The sequence below is a fragment of the Scophthalmus maximus genome, chromosome 12 (genome assembly GCF_022379125.1).
Source record: "Scophthalmus maximus strain ysfricsl-2021 chromosome 12, ASM2237912v1, whole genome shotgun sequence".
Taxonomy (NCBI): Eukaryota; Metazoa; Chordata; class Actinopteri; order Pleuronectiformes; family Scophthalmidae; genus Scophthalmus; species Scophthalmus maximus.
In genome coordinates this window covers 12,956,267-12,979,178 of record NC_061526.1, presented here as the reverse complement: position 1 = coordinate 12,979,178, position 22,912 = coordinate 12,956,267, and the positions used below count along the sequence as shown (strand labels likewise).

The following is a 22,912-nucleotide window of genomic DNA, read 5'->3' as shown; positions in this document are numbered from 1 at the left end:
CCACCAAATATTGATTTGCTATGATTCTGTGATGTGAAATGGGTAAACTCTTTCATAGCAGAGCTACGTGCAGGGCATGTATGCTCAACCCCTCTTGTCCCCACATTCTCTCTCTCTCTCTCTCTCTCTCTCTCTCTCTCTCTCTCTCACACACACACACACACACACCAACAAAGTATAGTCAGACTGTCTTTTTAGTCTTTTACTAAATAGACCAGGGAAGTTATATCACATCACAACTGGTCACTGGAGAAGGCCAGGTGTGAACGGGTGAACTGAGCTGTCCACTTGCGATCAGATCACCACCCTATGATGTGGTATTGATATTCACGATGAGTGGATTCAGCGGATGTATAAATGTCTCCGTAAATGTAACGTCACTCCTCAGAGTGTAAGAAATATAATGTATTGTAAATGGCCTAGATTTATATAGCGCTTTTCTAGTCATGTAGACCACTCAAAGGGCTTTACTGGAAAGTTACATTCACCCATTCACAGGCATTCATACAGCGCTGCTATTTACGGCGCATTTTTCTGTCACATTCATACACTGTCGGAAGAGCCGTCAGAGGAAAGTTAGGGTTAAGTGTCTTGCCCAAGGATATAACGGCATGTGACGTGATGTGTACTGGCAGAAGCCGGGATCGAACCGCCAACCTTCTAACAGATCAATCTCATATTATTTGGGTCACATGGTTTGGTATGAAGTCATCACCAAGATTCCAGTAGCATATTAAAGGGCGGCTGTGGCTCAGGACGTGGAGTCGTTCGTCCACCAGCGACTCCACGTCCTGAGCCACAGCCGCCCTTTAATATGCTACTGGAATCTTGGTGATGACTTCATACCAAACCATGTGACCCAAATAATATGAGATTGATCTGTTAGAAGTCATCTTTGTCATTGCTGGTTTGATTAAGGTTAGTAGAAGATGTGTGTGTCTTAGTTCACCTCACTCTTGCCGACGTTGCCAATGAATCCCAAAAGAGCCATTAAAAACACAAGAGTAATCTGAGGATGAATCTCCTATTAATCTGACTTTCCGAGCAGCTTTCCACAGGCCTAAATTTCCAATTATATGTATTATAAAAACATGGTGAATATATGTTGATAAAATGAGGATATTGCACAATGTTGCTCCAAAAGAAAAACTCAAACTCTCTGAGAGGTTGAGTTCAATTTTGCAGTGAGTTTGCCTCGTCAAAGCAAGTTCCGTTTGGCCGGCTCTGCCAACGTGTCCTCCCTGACCCCTTTGGAGGGACATGAGAGCAGCCTTTGAGTCTCTGTTGCACTGGTCAGCTGAGCAGACTCTGCCATGGCTCACTGGGAAGTCTGCGGCAGGCTGGTGGCAGCATCCAGCACTCCAGTGGCCCAACTGGCCCCGCTGGCAGAATAGCTATGGTTGGAAAAACTCCCCTGACACTGAGCCCAGAGGGAAGGGTAATGGGAAAGAGAGCTGCTTGAGGGGCGTCAGAAAAGGAGAGGGACGCAATATGTTGTCAGCTTTGAAAGAAAAGTCATTTCACACAAGTATGACTTGAATTGATTGAAACTGAAAACTGTTCAGACTGTCAAAAGCGGGAAAATATAGCTTTTGATGAGTGTAACTCATCAAAACAACCTGAAACATATCCCTGATCCTGCTTGCCTTTTGGAGGCCAGTTTGTGGAATTGTATTGTATTTTTCCTTTTCCTGTGGATGAGTTGGTTAAAATGAAGACATCACAGTTGTCAGGGGGTGACATTGAACAGTGTTTAAAGAGCATGGATTCTTTCTTTTCTGTGGCAGGTAGGCTGATCTCTGTGACATCCAGAGAGAAGAAGGAGGAGGAAGAGGAGGAGGAGGAGGAGTTGAAAATCCCTCCCCGTTGATGTGTTGTGTCCCAGTGGTTGGTGTACAGACACTGCTCAGTCCTCCTCCACTTAAATTAAGCTGTGATTCATTTGTCTTACACACACACACACACACACACACACACACACACACACACACGCACACACACGGCCCCCTGGCTCCTTGCCCTACGAGATGTGCTCTGAAATATGTTCTGTCACCACCTAAAATGCCCCCTGCTCCCTCCTGCTCCACTGTTATTAATGTCCAAATGTGGCTAACATGCATCGCCCCGCTCTCTCGACTTACTGCTCAGGGACAAAACCAAACAACCAAATCCATATTTATTGGCAGCAGCGGTGTGATTACATTCCCACCTCCAACTGCCGCTGCTGTTGCTCGGAGCCTGCAGATGGGACGGGGACGCCGCGCATAACGACCACACGGTGCCATTCCACTCCCACTGTACACTCAGCACACACGCGCACACACACACACACGCACACACGCACGCACACGCACACACACGGTTGGAGCAAGGATCGACAAATAAGACATAGCACTTCTTCTGTTAAAGCACAATGATCTTATCAACAGCGGGCCTGTTACAGAGATGTGGGGCAGAGGGATGGTGCTTGCGGGACTAAGTGACAATTAAGTACAGTGCGAGACTTTCACTATAGTGTTTTAATAGTTTTTGGAAACAACGAAGCTCTATGACTCAGAGGAGTCAGATCTATACGAGACTGTTATTGAAGACATTCACGAGATTTTTCATTCATAACCTGACATAATGCATTTGTTTTGCATCTCGGACAATCTTTTACTCTTGTGCCTTATGTCATTTTAACAAATCATCTGTCTAAAATATGATTGTTTAAGCATTACGACCGGCGATGCCAGTTGAACAGATTCCACTTGTTCGCTCAACGCTAGTGGAGTCAATCGGAAGCACAATCACCATTTATCTCCATCAAAGACGACGTGGAAGTATCATGTTTTCAATGCAGCTGATATTACGGACAAACAACCGAGTCACTCCGAAAGTAGCACAGTGATTCTTTGTTTGTCCTCACAAAACATTTGGTGCTGGAATGTAGCGGCTACTCGTTGGTCATGAGACCCAGACTCAGTTCTAATTGTCAGTTAGTCATGTCTCAGATTTCACCACGGTTCACCTCTGTGAGAATTTACAAATCCATATATCGCAGTGATTCCACTGTAAAGGATTGATTTTGGATCGGAATTTTGCTCATTCAGGAGAACAGAAAGGTGAAGATGAACATCCATTCATCATCTAATAATCAGTACAATAATCAGAGATCAGACAGAGCCCGTCACCTTGGTCATCCTCTTTCTCACAAGTGCTCCCTTTCTCGTACAATAAATGCTTGGATACCACAACAACCTTAACCACTTTCAACCCCATTTAGCACCTTTAACAATTAGTTTTCATTTTGTAAACTCTTACGTACACATATTACGCTGACATTCCCTTCATTTCTAAGAACCTGGAAAGAAATCTGCTTCACGCACAGGAAGTGACAAAACTTCTGTTCACAGAAAGCTGGACTCCAAAAAGGAAGAAGCTCTCCAGCACCTGTGACCTCTAACACCTCCTGTTACGTAACTTCTCCGGAATTCCTTTAAATTCAGTCATGTCGATCCCGAGTTTAGAAACGCTTCATCCATTCACATGAAGATCATGGCCTTTTCTTCCAGTAACAGACATCCTTTCCACCTGCACACACACACACACACACACACACACACAAACACACACATTAAAATCCCGACGGACAAACTTGGCCTTGGATCAGGACTATGAGAGGCACAGCAGACTCCTGTTCTCCTGACAGACAGTGGTTTTTCCGGGGAAACACAGCGTGGTGACAGCAGTTCTCACATGTTCCCCTCTACCAGTATGTGTCAGTGCGTGTGGGTGTGTGTGTGTGTGTGTGTGTGCGTGTGTGTGTGCCCCTCCTCCTTCATTGTGTTTTGTTTCAGTGTATAGACAAGCCCACTGCCATCCTTTCCTGTAGTATTTTTTTTTTGTTGATGCTACACAAGACGAAAGAGTAGATTACAGTGACAAAGAAATCTGTTACATCCACTGTTCAAAATGACTTACTTAAAAACCTTAAGTAACTGTGTCCTGTGTGATGTCTAATTTCCTGGGCTGCACAAGGACAGTTTAGGTTAACTTCTTTTATGAGATATTTTATTATTTTGTGTGTGTGTGTGTGTGTGTGTGTGTGTGTGCGCGTGCGTGTGTGTGTGTGTGTGTGCGCGTGCGTGTGTGCGTGCGTGCGTGCGTGCGTTCATGTCTCCCTCTCTGTGGCACATCCTTGTCAGCCCCTCTATAACGACGTCCCGGGGCTCACACAAATGTTCATCAAGTCAGTCTAATAAATGCAGAGTTCTCAGCATTGACCCACAGTCCAGTCAGTACTCACACAGACATTCAGTAAAGACATGTGGCACTTACAGTGGGAAGGACACTGGTCCTGAGATTTTCGAGGGTTTGTGCAAAAGAGGTCAGCTAGCAGTGGACTGTGACATGTTCCCTTGCAGCACAAAAAGGTTGAGGATCTCTCCTTTTCTGAGTGAGCATTAGAACATCAGCCCTTTCTTTACTGTACATGGGATGGGCACTATTTCTGGCTCCATCTTCTGTTAAAGAGATGGTCGTTTATTATGCATACAAGGGTCTATGTAAATATTTCGCTATGGTTTAATTTAGACATGATACTGTGGGACTGTTTAAGAGCTCACATGGTTTACAAAGGGCGTGCTGTCCCTGCCAGAGAACAGCAGCGGGTTGCAAAGTGTGATGATATGAAGGATAAAGAGTTATCACGGTTCACTCACAGGCTGTGTCAGTGGTTTTTAGCAAACTGTGCACACTTTGGGACAGTCTCCACTCTCCATTCATGGTAAGCGATGAAAGGTGATGGGGTGACTCAGCTCCAGTCACAGCTGACACTACCGCCACAGACCAATGAAGGTGAGGAATTTAGAGTTTCCCGCAGACATTCCACGTGGGAATATTTTATTCCTTCTCTAGACTTTCCCATTTCTCGCTGTAAAACCAGTGCAGGTCCGTTGTTCTGAAAACCTCCCCCTGAACACGCAGTCAAAATAATGCTGGGATTTCAAATGGGGTCCCTCGGGTCAGTCTCTGTGTGGAAGTGACGGCTCCGTAGACACAGGGGCTCTGAGACCACTCAAAAAAAAACCCCACACGCCCGCACGTATGCATGCACGCACACACACAAGCGCACGGAAATATCCCAGAGGCACCTCACAACGAAACCAAACAAGCATCCCAAAGTGCAAACTGCCTTAATAGCAGCGCTGATCCCTGCAGCTACCCAGCCTTTAAAGGAGCAGCTAGGCCGCAGCCTGATGTGGCAGACTGGATCTGTGACAGGCACCAAGCGACAGAGACAACATGGAGGTGGAGGCACAGAGGTCCCCACTCAGGGCTGTCATTGAGCAGCGTCCGAACCAGCCACATGAAATATTACAACAGGCCTGACAACCTCCTTTTGGCCTGTATGACCTGCGTCTGTCTGGCAAGCTCTTTGTATTTGTGTGTCTGTGCGTGTCTGGGTGTGTACTGGAAATCTGTTGTAAGCTTCCTAAAACTCTTCTACTTGTTCAATTTAGAAAAAGCTTTTGCTGCCAGTATTTCATGACTCAATATCGCAGGCGAGCAGACAGGAACTCTGTCAATGAGCATCATAAATAACCTAAATCTAAAATGAGCTTTCCTATGTCCACATGCAGGATATATTATTTCAATGTCAACTCTCAAAGGTCCCAACCAACTATTTAGTGCACAAACCAATATGTGATAAGAGGATTGGTCAAAAATCACCAATCTGTGTTGGATAAGTATGCAGATTCAGTATAGCTGATGTCTTCTGTTGATTTGTTCAAGCGACAGCATCAAACCAACAGGATTTTAAGAGAGATGAGATAAGATGAGATGAAGAAAACCAGCCAATTGATTAATCGCCTCCAAATCAGTCACCAATTATGTGTTATTCATAATTAATCAATCACTTTAGTTACTCAACTAGGCTCTGTGTTTAACACTTAATACAAAAGAAGATGTGGTTGGTTTAACAAGCAGCAAGCTTTTGGGAGGGATTTAGCTCTGGACAGTGTACAGTAGGCAGACTGATAAGCTAATGTTATTAAGCCAGATGAGAAAACACTAATTTTTTTGTTTTTATGTGTTAGAGCCTATCCACCACCCACCACCTCCAAAACACCAAGGTAGCATCAATCTAATGTACAACATTGTCCACTCAGCAGAGAGAGAAAACCCAATATCAGCTCTCCATCAACTCCAATGGACAGATGTACACATACTCCGGACACCACACCGGGAGAAGCCCGGTAAACAAGACTCTCTGTCTCCCTCTTTAACAACTCCTCCCCCACCTCGTGTCTTCCTCAAGTCAACCCGCTGTCCCTTCGTTGCTCAACGAAGCCTGCTCAGCCGTTGTTCACGCCGCTACACACCGAGACAGCCACCACTCGCCGCACGACCGTCACCAGAGCTGGGAAGCCGGACGGATCATCAACACACCGGTCGCCCACGCATGAGGCAAACATATCTGGACAGAGATAGTTTAGCTGATGTGTGTTTATTGTAAGTCTGACCTCCATGTAAACTTATTGTGACACATGCACGCAGGGCCGGCCCAAGGCATAAGTGAGCTTAGCGGCTGCTAAGGGCCCCCCTGGCCACCAGGGGGGTCCCCATGCCCAAAGTAACTATAGGCACAATACAGCCAGAGTGAGTCAGACAGTTGATGGAAAAGGCAGTAGCGTATGAAGTTAAAGATAAAGGCAATGTCATAAAAAAGGACATGCATGACTAATTTCAATGTGTCACCATTAACATTCACCGGCTAGATAGCCGTCAATATTGGTTGAATGTAAGCAACACAGCTACAACTAAATTAAACTTAAATTAAATTCTGCTTAGGGCCACATATACGCTAGGGCCGGCTCTAAATGCACGCACGCGCGCACACACACACACACACACTTATGTGAATTCATGATTGTGTACACAATTGTGTAATTTAGTTTCTCTTGTTTGTTTATCAGTTTAGAACTGAGATTAATGATTGATGTTTGTTTTATTTAAGTACTATTGATTGTCAATTAATAATGCTTTTTGTAATTTCCTGGTGGCATCTGTTGGTAAAGTTGCAAACCGCAACCAACTGAATGGAGGACAGTCTCTGAATTATTTTTGGCTGTGATAGCTGATGGCTGTGCCGGCAGTGTATGAATGATGTGTAATAGAAAAGGGGCTGTATATAGACGCGCTGTATGAACGGGTGAATGTACTGTAAAGTGCTTTTGGTGGTCGATAAGATTAGAAAAGCGCTTTATAAGGATACAGTCCATTTACCATTTGCCTTTCGGAAGCAAGTCATGTCGTCCATCTTTACATTTAGTAATTTTTGTAGACAGAAAAGTTTCTACTGGGTAAAGAATTTTACAATACTTCAGTAACATAAAATCTCAGAACCTTAGTGCATAGAACTATCTGCATGGACTTTATTTTTGTGGATTCAAAACCTCTGAAGGCTAGGCAAGTGTATTTGTACAGCTCCATTCTGACACAAAGTGCTTTCTTCTAACTCTCACAACGCTCCAATTTGCCACCACATCTATAGCACAACTTAACCAAGTTTGCATATACAATCATCACACAGGCACAATGACTTACTGTAACTAGACACCGGCTTGAATATTTTCACTGCTGCCATGCTTTTTGTCTTAAACTAAGAATGACACTACAATAATAAACAACACACAGGCTAAAACGAGTTTGGCCCTCTAGTTTCCACATCAGATATTGAGAAGTAAAATAAAGTCATAGTAGAGTAGACTATGTAAATGTGGCTTCTGTTTGGTCCTAAGGGTGACTTTACAAGAGGTCATGACCCCAAAAGTCCTGGAAGAGAGGTGAGAGTTTACATAGGGAGGCCAGACGGGATTCCCAGGCTCAATAAAAATGCCTGAACCAGGGAGACGCTGCCTGGAACTTTTATCTGATGGAGAAAAATGCTGCAGTTTTGTGTGAGTGTGTTTGTGTCTGTGTGCGTGAGAGAATTACAGGAAGAGTGACAACAGGGGGAAAATCCAGATAGAGGGTTACAAAACAGTGACGAAGTCATTCAAGAAAGAAGTTAAGCAGACAGATCCAGAGGAGATGGAGAGGTAGAGATAGGAAGTCAACAACACACACACACAAACACACTAGTGTGGTGAGGCATAAATACACATTGCATCATTGAACTTATATCCAAGCTCCTGTGCAAAACCTCCACTTAATGTCTTCAAGAAGAGCGTCGTGGCTGCAGCACCCTGTCATCACAACTACAAAATAAAACGTGTGTGTGTGCGTGCATGCGTGTGTTAGACAGAAGCTGATGCAAGACCTGTGGAGATTGGCCCAACTCTGAGAGCAGAATCAAGGGGTTTGGTTGAGTCTTGGTTCAATTTTATAATCAATTCTCCTCCTTGAAGCTCATTTAATGATGCACAGTAGGAGAAAGGTCCCAGTCTGTGACAGGATACAGTCAGGTAACTCTGAAGGAAATCATATCTAATTGAGTCTCCTTGAAGTCTTGAAGCGTCAGTTTACACAAATAAAAAACGAGCCAAGACTTAATGACCTCACACCAATGAAACAGTTCTACTATTGCCTGCAGAGGGGACCCTGTGGTATCTGGCACCAGAACGTTAGCAGGAGATCCTTTAAGGACCTTAAGGATGGTGCCGCCACATCTCAGACCTGTTCCAGCAAAGTCTCTCGATCATGGTTCGTCCATCACCAGACCACTGGTGCTGAGCACTCACTCACTGGAGCCTCCCAAGCTTTGCTCTGTCAGCGATGCCATAAGCTAGGAATCAGGTCTTTACATCTGCACATTTCTCCTGCATCCAACACATCGACCAAGAGAAACAATGATTCACTTACAGTCTTTGGCATCCCAGAGACTGACATACACTGTTGTTGAAATAATCAACGTTACTCTTCATAATGTTTTAGCTCCTAACAGTTTTTTTCTCTCCTACTTCATGTGGCAGGAAGCCCTACAGTTCGAGAGTTCTGCTGCCACCCAGCAACCAGTGACCCCAACAGAGGTCAATGGAACATCATTAGTGGTGCTCACAGGAGCACATTGGACATTCAGCAAGAGCATTGATCTACCTTCTCAACTGGTCACAGTCAAACAATTTCTTAATGCTCTGAACACCACTAGTTAAATCCTATACACTTCCAATCATTTGGAAGCAGAGATCTAAGAGACCTTAGATCTTATTAACCTCAGCAGGTAAAACTACAACTTTAAAAGAACAGCTTAATATTATGAGATATAGTCTAAGCCTAAGTGATACCCTGTGGAGAGTTACATGATCCTGATTCTACTCTCATGTCCTTACAGTATGATACAGCCAACAGCCGATCAGCTTGACTTAGCATGCAAAATCGACATAGGAAACAAAATCGACCTTATTGAAAAAAGAGCCGTAGTTAACACTATACATCTGGTTTGTTATCTGATCATAACCGAAGTGTTAAAGCAAAGCTTTTTGATGTTTTTGTATGTGCACTTGTCTCCTTATTTTACGAGGATTGCCCGTAATAATAGTTTTGGACAAATTAACTATTTCAGATGTGTCCAATGGAACGGGGCCATGTCATGCTGTTACACAGGGTCAATAACAATCTTGTTACGTACAATGTAGCACCATTTTGAATGTGGCGGGCTCACAGCAAGTGCAGGGTTAGTTATGACATCTAAGCCACCTATTTTTTAGTCTCTCATAAAATAAGAACGCTTATATTCACAGAACGAGACATCGAACAGGAAAAAACAAACAGGGGAGTGTGTGGAGAGGTGTTCAGTCTGCTGCAGTCTTACAGTATCTGCCATGTCACCCTCCATCGATATGTAACTCTGGCAGGCAGCCACAACTCCCCCACTGTGGATTAGTCCAGCTGTAAAACATGGTTAAATATAATGAATCTAGTCTGTACCCGCGATTGGTGTAACTAATCACCCGAACCCCAAAACATTTTGAGATTTGGAGTCTTGTAACACTTGTTCATAAGAAGTTTAACAGGGAGGGAAGCCTGCTCTGTACGGCAACTGACCACAAACAAAGTCAGTGCTACTGTATGTCCGTGTGCCGAAGTGTCCTTGGACAAGACACTTAACCCTAAGTTGCCTCCAAGACGGCTGTGCCACTAGTGTATGAATGATGTGTGATAGAAAAAAGAACTGCATGTAGAAGCGCTGTATGAAGGTGTGCATGTGACTAGTACTGTTAAGTGCTTTGGGTGGTCGATGAGATTAGAAAAGCGTTTTGGTCCATTTGGCATATGTGGATAACACTTGGAATACATGTCTATTCATGCACAGTCCACATCCAACCATGAACACACTCCGACCATTTGATGCTTTACACTGTAGTTGTGTCTAAGTGAACACATGGCCTGCATCAGTGTAAAGTCTTTAGGTAAAGTCGGTGTCAACAAAAGTTCCTTGAGGCGGTGCGTCGTGGGGATTCTCCTTAGTGGCGGTTTGTAGAAACAGACCCGGTGCATGTAGAGGAAAATGCCCCCCCCCCCCCCCCCCCCCCCTGAATCAGAGTTATGGCAGCACGTCTGTTCAGCTTCCCGCAGGTGTGAGGTTCCTGCTCTCCGCCTCGGAACTCGCCACTCATCTCGCTCCTCATCCGGGCAGCCTCATCGCTCGGACGGGTCTCCACATCATCGCTGTTTACACGGTTCTGTGGCACCGCACCTGCTACCTCACCGACGCGCACCGCGCCGCTGACCACATACGATCTATCAGTTGCACATGGATTCTGCGACCTCAGAACGATACGGGCAACAAACAAACAAACTCGGCGACTGAGCCCCGCGAGACTCTCCGTGTCCGACGGCAGCGCCACGGGGTCGTTTGCTTTTGTTGGCAACGATTCCGATTGTGTTGATGGACAGCAAATACCCAGACGATACCCCCTGTGAAGTGAACAGGTCGTGGGCTACAGTGGGTCAGCAGCACTGGGTCTACGCCGCCGTTCAGTTCTGTGCGCTTCTGCTTGGCGCGTAAAAACGCGGGTTTCTTGGATTGTTGCGCAAATAAACCGCTGCTAGTTGCGCGACGAAACCAAATCACCTGAATGAACGTAATTTGGGTTGACCAGTGTGGATTTCCGTGAGCATACCGTGTCTCTGGTCGTGCGCACACCAGCCAGGACATGTGTTTTTTTTAAATCCTCCCTTAACGTGGTTTCTTTTTTTCATATATGAACTGCTTTTTTGGGGGGTAGATCAAATATGGATCACTTCAGGCTGCGAGTGCACCACTTTACCAAAGCCCACTGCTGCCCCCGCGCACCGTGCCCTCTCGCCAAGCCACGTTTCTGGAGACAAAAAGCCTCCCCGCGCATCTCCACCTGTCAGCCGAGAGGGTCGGGCACGTCCAATCACCCCTTCTTCTGAGAAAGACGCGTGCAGCAAACGCCGGACAAGAGCGCAACAAGACCATCAATCCAACGTGCCAATAGGAAACAATAATCTAATCTACGGTGTGGTGCGCCACTGTACGGACCGAACAAGTCGACGTGTCGGCATGCCAGGAGGTGCCAGACAAGATCCCGTTACATCTTTATACACAAATAGCCACGCACGCGCAATTGCGCGCGCGCACACGAGAGGGAGGAAATAAAAACCCCTACCTGGTTGGAACATACTTTGGAAATAAAAGATGACCAGAATAAAGGATCCCAAACAAGTGGCAAATACCATCCGGCATATCCTGCTCATCCTCATCAGTTCGCCCAGAGTCTGTTTCATGGCGAGGCGGAGGGGCTGGAGGCGGCTGCTCGCTTCGGGAGGGGAACAAAAGGACCGGCTCGTCGGAGGCTCCGGGACTCCTCCGGTGCTGATGGTGGTTGTCCGCCCGGTCAACGAGCCGAATGCTTTCCAGCGCGGGGCGTACCACTGGCGCGCCGCAAGGAGGGGGGACTGCGTGGCTGCACCCCCGCTCAGCTGGAGATGATCGCGTCCACGTGTGCGCTTCTCATTCATCCAGTTACGCGTTGCGCATCAGAACCATCCTCTTTCCGTTAGGAGAAGAAAAAGGATAGGATACACACTGACACAAAAGTCCACAAGTATAGGCTACTTCGTACAGAATTTGTGATAATTTTGAACGTTTGGTCGCAAAAGTGTCCATAGTTGTAAATGTCTGCATATTTAGCAGTGGTGGAAAAAAACTTAATATCAAGAGATGTTTTTTTGAAGTAGCCCACTTGCGCAATACTTGAATACGGTGGCAGAATCATCAGAAAATCCTACTAAAGAAACCCACTCAAACATTCTCAGTATGCGTCGGAAATGAGCCCTCGTGATGTTATCTATAATAATGTCTCTTTTGTGTGGGTCAATTCTAAATCTGCAAATGAACTGCTGCTGCTCTCAAATAGTGCCAAAGCACTTAGTGGAGTAATGTACTGTACACGTTTTGCCTCAGTGGAGGAAATAATTGATCCTTAACTTACTGACAGTAAATGCACCACATTAGAGACTCTCCCCACACAAGTAAATGCATGAAAAGTTGTACTTAAGTGAAAGCATTAAAGTATTCATAGTAAATGTACTTAAACAAGTAGGAGAACATATTATTAACCTTTTCAGAGATTTTTGTTAGCATACACTGGGGAATTGGAATCCGATTATTGGTGCATTTGACAGCTATTTAAAGTTAAAGCTGGGGCAGAGCTTATATTAAATACTTTCACACAGGACAGTGTTGAACAGCTTTGTGCAAAATATTAAAATCTGTAAGAGTTAAATGTACATTATTTCCAACCTAAATTTAGTTGAACAAAGGTGTATCATAACATGGAAGTACAAGAACAATACAAGTACAGTACGGCACACTTTGTTACTCTCCACAACAGATTGTATTGGAGGGGAAGTGTATAGATGTTAAGCATAAAATGGAAAATAAAAGTTCACAGAACTAAAAGGCATTTAATTACACTACATGAGAAAATGCACCCAGACACACAATTATACTTTACTGCTTTATATTAAATGGATAATATTACTAATAATTTCCAAATGAGGCTTTCACAAGCCAAAATAGCTCCACCCAAACCAGTTACAAATTAAATGCTACTTAAGTGTGTGCACAACAGTAATAACAATCCAATAATGTTGCTGATAATATTCGTTTTTTTAATGACTTTTTTACTTTTTACATTACTTTACATTCATTTAGCAGATGCTTTTGTCCAAATTGACTTACAATAAGTGCATTTAACCATGAAGATATTACCCAAAAGAGGACGGAGTGGACGGGATGGGGTGCGAGTTTTGACCATTTTCTGGATTTACGAAGGGCCTGAGCCATTCGCAGCATGGTAGGCGAGTACCAGCGCCTTGAATCGGATTCAAGCCACCACCAGAAGCCTTTGCCGGGTGCGGAGGAGCGGTGTAGTGTGGGAGACTTTTTGAGACCGCTGCATTCTGGATGAGCTACAGAGGTCGGATGGCACATGTCGGCAGACCAGCTAGGATGGAGTTGTAGTAGTCCTGGCGTGAGATGACAAGAGCCTGCACCAATACCTGCGTCGCCTTCTCGTTGAGGAACGGACTCCTGATGTTGTGGAGGATGAATCTGCAAGAGCGGGTCGTCACTGCGATGTTGGCAGCAAAAGACAGCTGGTCGTCCAGTGTCACACCTAGGTTCCTGGCAGTTTGAGCAGAGGTCACCACATAGTTCTCAAGGGTGATGGAGAGGTCATTTGTGGGTGCAAATTCAATGGGAGGAAAAGCATCTCGGCCTTGTCCAGATTGAGCTTCAGGTGGTGCGTCCACATCCACTGACAAATGTCAGCCAGACATGCAGAGATTCGTGCTGCCACCTGGGTTTCAGAATGTGGGAAGGACCACATGGGTTGGGTGTCATCTGCATAGCTATGGTAGGAAAAGCCGTGTGCGTGGATGACAGAGCCTAATGACCTGGTGTACAAAGAGAAGAGGATGGGGCTCAGAACAGAGCCTTGAGGGACCCCAGTAGTGAGGTTGCGGGGCTCAGACACAGATCCTCTCCAAGTAACCCTGTGAGTGCGATCCTCGAAGTAGGATGCAAACAGGGAGAGTGCCGACACTGAGACTCCCAGTTCTGGAAAAGTGGCCAGGTTTTTAAATATTTCTTCCGCTACTGAGTTCTGAGTAGAGGCTGTAGTCTGCTAGGAGTAATCCTAAAAATAGTACAGTAAAGTAGTAGAGAGAGGGGTTTTATTAGTATTTACAACTACCTTTGGAAATATATACAGTTCTACAAAAGCAGTAATAACCAGTGGCTGCATGAATAGTAATTGTAGGTTGTAGTAGTAGCAGTTGTAGCAGAAGTGGTAGCAGTGCAGGTAACAGTTGTAATAGCATAACTATTACAACTGAATAACCGTAATTGGAGACATCATAGTCTCCAATTACGGTTGAATAAATGAAACAATAGCTCTATCAACCTAGATATCTCTGGTTTACTTATATGTCTCTAGCTCAGCTCGATTTTTCTTTATTCCCAGTATTGCCTCATTTACCTTTTCCGCATACAACTCCACTGCCATCTGGTGGTACAAGAGCACACACTATACAATCTGTCAGGTCAAAACTCTGAGCACTGTCCAAGACAAGTAGGCAATGATAGATTGACTTCTATGCAACATGACCTTTCGGTGAGACCTGTACAGAGGCCACTTTGATCTGATCAAATTTTGCTCTAATGGTATTTTCGAACACACACCAAAAGAGCTCCAACTCTGTTAAATAGGTAAAGGTCTTACTTACAGAGGTATAACAGAGATAATCAGAAGGTGGTCTGGAAGATACACTCAATGCACAATGCACCCAATGCACAAAGCACAGCAGTACAGGCATCAACATGGAGTGGATGGTCTGTGGCATGCGTCTAAAGAATATCACCACACTCTGGTCCCTGCATTCCTTTGTATTAGATACGTCATTTAATGATCCTAAATGTCAATGACGAAATATCAAAGAGAAAAAGCTAACAAAAGAGTTTATCAGAAATACTGGCTTAATGTCTCAACAACGACAACATATGCATCAATTAAAGGATGAGTATTCGCTGAAGAAAACTTCATTTAAATGATTCCATAATCCCTGTCTGGTTGGTAATATGCAATTGAGGCTGCAAAACCCCTGTAGCTTGTGCCTCAGCAATAAAATTAAAAAAAATCAGTATAAGCCTGAGCTTTTGCCTGATGTCAATGCAACAAATTCAAGTCTTATCACTGTCACGGAGAGGCTTACAGAGGCTTTCGAAGGCACAACCATAGGGAGCATCTTATCCGCCTTAAAGTTGAGAGCCATAAAAATGCATCAATGCTGCTTTATATATTTTTTGCACACAAGCAGTTCATGAAATGAAAACAAACGTAAAAGGAGCACACACACAAAACGAGAAGTGTGTTTGCAGCAGAGCATCGGTCCTCATCCGCAATGTCATTGGAATATCGCCCTGATGCATGCCATTCTTTCAGGTATCATTGCAGGCACTCCGCTGCTGTCCTGCACTCCTGGCACATGTGATCAACAGCAGGTGTCTGACCCCACCAGTTTCTCCACAGTATCGAGGCCTCAGACATATCCTGGGTTATGGGTCAATGAGGTGAGCACCTAGAGAGCAGAGAGAGACCAATGCGATATCAGCATGTGTCAGCATGGCCAAGAGACTAACCTGCTGGCAAAGGCCAATTGCTCCACAGCGGTAAAGATGATAGTTCTGTCTCTCAGCCTGAATCACAGGGGCGGTTGTGGGCGGAAACAACTTGATATGACCAAACTCAACACGTACATTTTTAACTACTGTGAATACATACCTGTTATGGATGCGCAGGATTACAAAATGGAACAAGACTACATCCACTGGTCTCGCGCCTCAAAAATATTTGACCACTGGTGCAGTCAACTAAACTGCATGGCCCCATAAGCCTACCTTCACAAGAGGGGTACAAAACTGTGCTCAACTTGAAATAAAATGTTAACTTGTCCCACTCACAGTTGTCTCTATTGAAAAGTGGACTAAACTTTATACCCACTAAGGGCACCAACAAAAACATAGCAGAACAAAGCAGTCGGGACATTCAACAATATCATAGGAGACTCAAATTGGCTGTACACTACGAATCTGAAAAGGAGCCTTAACCTCCCCCTTTCACTCCCAGGTCAAACTGGACTCCTCCTGATGGTCAATTGCCACCTGAGGTCACTGCCCTGGTCAATCTGGATTTGCAACATTTTGACAATAATTTTGATATCAGTCATGTTACACCTAACCTCAATAAAGAGGAAGTTGAAAGTTTGAATTTTCTCAGAAAAAAACCCAGACATATGACCATTAAAAACCAACTGACAATGGCAGTGCAATTGTCATCATGGGCCGAGAACAATATCTGTGGGAAGGTTACAGACAAATAAACAACAGCAGTCATTATTCCAAACTAATTAGACCAATTGAAACTGATCCACTGGTGGAAAACATTATAAAAACTATGCATGACAAAAAATTCATCAATGCAAAACAAAAAGCCTACCCCCTGCCAAATTCTGAACCTAGCCCCAGACTGTTTTATTTATTTCCCAAAATCCATAACGATCCTGAAAAATGGAGCAAACCTAATGAAATACCTCCAGGCCGACCCATTGTGTCAGACTGTGGCAGTGAAACCTATCAGACAGCCCAAGTTCTGGACTTTTATCTGAATCCTCTGTCCTCCACACACTCCAGCTACATCAAAGACACCTATGATTTTGTCAACAAAATCAATAAAATCCAAATCCCTGAAAAATTCAATTTTATTCACCATGGACATCGAAAGCTTGCACACCATTATTGACACTAGTGAAGGCATACAAGCAATAAAAAACATATTTCAGAAGAATGGGGACAAAATGAGACCAGAAAAATATTTACGTCAACTGCTTATTAAATTAAATTAATTAAACCAGAAATCATTTTGAATTAAATGGGGATTTTTTTTCTACAGATAAAAAGCACAGCCATGCGCGAAAATTTGCCCCTACATATGTCAATATTTTCATCGCCGAATGGGAAACATCAGGCCTGGCAAGCTGCACAAAAAGGCCTATACATTACTATAGGTTGATTTATTATGATTCAAATAATCATAATAACTCAATCCAGCTGAAATCTACCACCACCTGCACCTCAGCGGAGGTTTTAGACACTGCTACTCTCAAGGGGAATAATTTTTCAAAGACCCACAAATTGGACATTAAAGTGTTCTTCAAAGAAACAGACACTCACACTTTATTGTACAAAACAAGTTACCACCCTAAACACACACAATTATTAAGGGTTCACAGAATATGCAGTCAGCACGAGGATGTCATTCAAACCACCAAAGTGTTGTTTTCAGCTTTGTCCACTAGAGGGTACTCTAGGACCTTTCTTAGAAAATCCCTTAAAACTTTTCAGAAGACCAAAGCTATTGTGGTGTCCTCTATTTTACTATTTGTTACTACTTACTCTCAATTAGCTGTGGAACTGGTCAGAGTGATCAACAATTTCAATAATCTCATGAAGAAAACTCAGCCTTTAAAGGATCACAGAATTATTGCAGCATATAGAAAAATAATAGAAATCTACAAAACTACCCAGTCACAGCTAAGGTCAAACCATTATCAAACCCAGCAAAGAGAGGTCACAGGCAATTTTTTCAGAACCAAATCTGGTTGCGCAGTCACATAACAAGAACGTGTTCAAAACAAAATTCCATGGGAATATCAGGTCCAAAAATTGGGTGTATGTTATAACATGTTTATAATGTGGTCTACAATATGTGAGTGAAACTAGTAACACCATTCCAGTGATGTTTACTCAACACAGACATAATATCTCCAGCAAGAAAGAGACTCATACTCCATTGGTACAATATTTTTTATTACATGGATGGAATTCTATTAGAACTAAAGCAGTACAAAGTGACACAAATTGGAATATAACTCAAAGAGAGAAAGCTAAGAGAATCTGGATATCCAAACTGAACACCATACATCCCATGGAACTGAATGAGAGGTAGTGAGGGGTCCACAGTGAGGGGCAGTTGATGGGCAGTGCACTGAGCCCCTCTAGGGGCTCCAATCACCCTCATCCTGACCCTCACCTCTAATCTCTCTACATATTTTACTGGGGTCAGGGGCTTTGGTCAGGAGGAGTTAGAATGACATATACATGCCCATGCATTGCCTTTGACCTCTTTCTAACTACATTCATCGTTGGACAGTGTGGGGAGGCCATTGAAATATGACACACCATAACCCTTGTGGCTAGTGCACTGCTCTGTATGTGTACTGCTGGTGGAGCAGCATCATCTATCTCAAAGTGAATAAGCGCTATGAAGGACAACACATTTAAAATAAGTATAAATAAATAAATAAATAAATAATCTAATACACAAATAAAAGAATAAATACATAGAGTTAAATGTATACCTACATGTATTTATTCTGCATTTGTTCATTTATTTCTACATTTATTTATTTATTTCTACATTTTAAAATTATTTATTTCTCTATTTCTACATTTATTTCTGTAATCCTACATTTATTTATGTCTGCATTTCTACATTTAATTATTTCTACATTTATTTATTTATATATATATTTCTACATTTTAAAATTATTTATTTCTGTATTTCTACATTTATTTCTGTATTCCTACATTTATTTATGTCTGCATTTCTACATTTAATTATTTCTACATTTAATTATTTATGTCTACATTTATTTATTTATATATTTATTTCTACATTTATTTATTTCTACATTTTTACATTTATTCATTTATTTCTACATGTATTTTTTTTACATTTATCTATATATTTCTACATGTATTTATTTCTATATTTATTTCAACATTTATTAATGTCATTTAATAATTTCTACACATCTACACTTTTTTATTTCGGTATTTCTGCATTTATTTATTTCTGCGTCTCTGCGTCAGTGTATACATTATTAGGTAGGCGGGGCTTAACTCAGTCTAAAGCCGGATTGGTTACAGCGGTGTGATCATCAAATTTAGTACTTCTGTCTTGACTTGGCCAGTAGCTCAGTATTAGCCACTTGGCTAAACGAAAGTAGTTGATACTCAGTTAACAGTTAACGTTAAGGAATTAACAATTAATCAACGTTATGCCACGTCACTTCTTCGGTTTTTGTCGGCTCCCACGGGAAGTGCACGAAGGTATTCGACTTGACAGCTGTCTGTTCACCCCTCCCCTCCCCTGCTACGCTTCAGGCGTGTGGGTGAGGCCCGTAGTAAATCTGTGGTCTGGCCCTTTAACGCTCCGGACTCCTCCCACTGTGAACGTCACATGCGGAACTTACCAACATGGAGGAAGGGAGAGAAGCCTCCACGAATTCACTTCTGAAAGATGGTAAAACAGCTTTATGACCTTAAGGGGCAAACCGTAGCCCGTTTTGGCGAGGGTTTTAAATCATATGATTAACTGTATTTTTAAGTTACCACGTTCGCCCTTTAGCTAGCGACTGCAAGAACACCTTTTCTAGCTAGCTAACAAGCTAAACTAGATACATTTCTTAGTTGTTGTTGTTGTTGTTTGTTTGCTCGCTATCAACTACCGAAAACTTGTTCTTGGGCAACGGTAGTACGTCTTTGTACATGTTGATATCACCTATAAATTACTGGAAATAAGAAAGTGGTGTGGGGAAAGCAGGACGGCAGAGGACGGCAGAGTGACATACTGAACGGCTTGCTGGTGTGCCGCTGTGTTTGCAGAGTGTTACGCTGATTTCCTTGCGGGGGACTTTGACGTGAAGACGTACACTGCTCAGGCCATACATCATGCCGTCATTGCTGAGCACCTGGCCAAACTGGCGCAGGGCATCAGTCAGCTGGACAAGGAGCTGCACAGCCAGGTACCACCACACCACAGACACACTTGCACACTCTGAAGGAACACAGTTTGCAGCGAGAGCCAAATGAAGGTTTCAATATTAAAAGACCTTAATTCTTGTGAATCCGTGTGTTTCATATTAAATGTTTTCCATTAACCACGAGGCCAGACTTTGGGTACAGAATTTTACTAATATCTTAGGGGAGCTAGGATCAGTGAATTCATAGACCTAGTTATGAGAGGGTTCCCCTGCCCCCAACATTTTATGCTGATTTAAAAGTTGACAACAGTCAATCTTCTCTAAAAGTACTTTTGTTTATATTAAGGTGAACATTTTCTAGTGTCCATAGTTTTTAAAAGATACATTTATTTTGGGTTTGAACTGTTCATCGGACATCACAAGACATGTTCAATCGGAACATCTCTACTAATCTGTAATGTATCCTCTAATTAGCATTTGAAAAATCCTGGTTTAATATGTAGTGTGTATGAAGCAGTGTTCTGTAGCAGTTGGAGTCGGTGACGGGAGTTTGGACTAATGCCAGCGTGAAGTGTGGTAATATATCAGGAAAAATAAAATAAATGCTTGAATGACCTCATGCACAGCCGTTGGAGGCAGGAATCGTCTGATTTTAGAGATTGTGTTTGAGCTGTAAAAAGCATGTACAAACTTTTTCACTTCAGCATCAAAATGAAGATCTGCATCTGAAATAATGCCAAGATTTCTTGGGAATTGCCTGATTTTTTTGCTCAAGGAAGAACATTAATATAAAGCAGGCTGGTACCAAAGATTATGACCTTGTCATTTAATTTTTAAAAGTTTTGGAACAGCCAGCATTTAACATCGCCAGGACAGGCAAACAAATGATCCGGGCTGCTGTGGTTGTTAGATTGAAATGAAACATATACTTTAGCTGCGAGTCATCTGCACACATTGGTAAGCAACAGCAGCCCCATCTGCTGATTTATACTGCATCTCTCTTCCAGGTTGTGGCCAGACATGAGGACTTACTGTCTCAGGCGACTGGGATAGAGTCTCTTGAAGGTAAAGAAAAACAATTGCAACTTGAAGAACAACATTTTCAGGAGCATAGATTTGCACCATGGGCTTTGGGATGATTTTTTTCCCTTCCAGGCAGCCATTGAATTTGTTAATTTCAGTATAACAGATACATTTCACACACTTGGTTGAGATAAGTAATTCTTTATAGTTAGCATTTGGTCAATTTTATTCGAGTGCAGTAGGGAGCAGGTACCATTTTGAGAACTGGCCTTGGTGGTGTATTCAAGGATGCAGTAAAATCCAAATGTGAGATCTGGTCTCAGTTAATGTTAGTGCACTATGAAAATAAACTTCTTCGATCAGGGGTCGTCACACTTTTGGATTTGGTGACCAGCAAGGTTACAAAAAGTCTTTCAAACCCATGGGCTGCTTGGAATAACACTTTCTCTGTGATACTTGTTTTCTAAATTGTCTTAAAAAAAAATCCAGATTATATAAAAATACAAATGTGTTAGCCACGAGATGTGTCCCACTTATTGAAAAGTCCATTATCAGTGTGTGTGACTGGAGGCTTCACTTTTCCAGTAACATGTCACGATAAGAAATACATGGATGAAGTAAATTCATTTTATTCTACTCAGAAGTAAGTTTAGTCTTTGGTTGCTAAGTGTTTTTTTTGTGACGCAATGAATGTGTCAGATTCTCAGCTAAGGAAGGACGCTAAATTGAAGCTGCCTTTACATGTATTATCGTTAACGTCACTTCTCTCAGTGCCAGAAAGCAGAGGCAGGGTTGGGAGGCAGACAATAACTAATGATTTGTTTCTGTGAGATCACATATTTGCACCGTTATCAATGTAAAAATATGAAACCACCTGTCAAATGTTTGACCTTCATACAAGCATATGATTGTACACAAGAGTTTCGAAATTACCACCCAATGATAATTGTTGGATAGATGTTTTCAGAAATACCTGCTGGAGCAGGGACTGGACCACTGCAACTGTTGAAATTCTAGGATTTTACCACAAGAGGGTGGCGGCATTCCTCAGATGACGTCGGCTAACAAAGAAGCTCTTCGTATCAGTGTCAAAGTGTTCATAAAGGCATGTGTTCTGTTGTTGCCTCCAGGGGTCCTTCAGATGATGCAGACAAGGATCAGTGCTTTGCAGGCAGCTGTTGACAGGTAAATGTATTTTCTTGAGGCTTTAGTCTGATTAGATGTCTTTTAATGCCAACATTAATACAGATATAATGGGCTTAGGTAGCTCCTGCTTCACATCTATTATTGAGCCCACACTCAGTCTGGTCTTTGCTGATATAAGTGAACATGGTCCTGTGGGTCGCCGATTCCATATCTGTTCATGTGATTCGAGTCCTTAACAATTTTGGCAATGGAATGAATGTATATGAATATGATTGATTGTAGAGCTGCAACAGTTAATCGATTACTAAATCAATCGCCAACTATTTTGATAATCGATTAATCTGTTCAAGTAGTTTTTATGAAAAAAAAAGAGGCAAAATTCTCTGATTTCAGCTTCTTGAATGTGACAATTTTCTGGTTTCTTTGCTCCTCTATGACATTTAACTAAATATCTTTGGTGTGTGGACGAAACAAAACATAATTTTGGAGTTTTAGGAAACACGATGAACATTTTTCACCACTTTATGACATTTTGTGGACCAAACAACCAGTCGATTAATAAAGAATATAATTTAGAGATTAATCGATTATGAAAATAATCGTTAGTTGCAGCCCTAATTGATTGTGATATTGCTCCCAAATATGCATCACCCGTCTTATTCCGCAATAATCACCTCCCGGGGAAAACCCATAGATGGAGACCTCGATTTATCAGCAGTATTACAAAATCGTGAGTAGAAACCAAGGTCTCTGAGGTGTCGCTGTAATTAAGCAAACTGAAACCTCACAGTGTTTTAACAAGCCGGAGGCTAATTGTTATTGCACAGATGTGAAAGAAAATCAATAACAATATCAGTGTAACCTTGTGTGTCCTACTCCCACGCCCGAGATCGCCATG

The 22,912-nt window shown here is 42.8% G+C and overlaps 2 protein-coding genes across 3 annotated transcripts in view; one reads left to right on the top strand and one right to left on the bottom strand.

Moving 5' to 3' along the window:
• chst11 (carbohydrate (chondroitin 4) sulfotransferase 11) overlaps window positions 1–11,967 on the bottom strand; it is a 62,144-nt gene extending 50,177 nt beyond the window's left edge. The window contains exon 1 of one of the 2 annotated variants that reach the window (XM_035618939.2): window positions 11,625–11,967. In XM_035618939.2, coding sequence (XP_035474832.1) covers window positions 11,625–11,742 — 118 coding nt within the window. In that variant the 5' untranslated portion in view covers window positions 11,743–11,967. The remainder of the gene's footprint in view (window positions 1–11,624) is intronic. The other variant, XM_035618948.2, reaches the window with a different exon arrangement.
• A 7,257-nt stretch (window positions 11,968–19,224) lies between these two features.
• Window positions 19,225–22,912, top strand: part of cog5 (component of oligomeric golgi complex 5) — a 54,067-nt gene continuing 50,379 nt past the window's right edge. Inside the window, exons 1-4 of the mRNA XM_035610929.2 lie at window positions 19,225–19,385; window positions 19,748–19,887; window positions 20,853–20,910; window positions 21,999–22,053. Of these exons, the coding sequence (XP_035466822.1) occupies window positions 19,340–19,385; window positions 19,748–19,887; window positions 20,853–20,910; window positions 21,999–22,053 (299 nt within the window). The 5' untranslated portion in view covers window positions 19,225–19,339. The remainder of the gene's footprint in view (window positions 19,386–19,747; window positions 19,888–20,852; window positions 20,911–21,998; window positions 22,054–22,912) is intronic.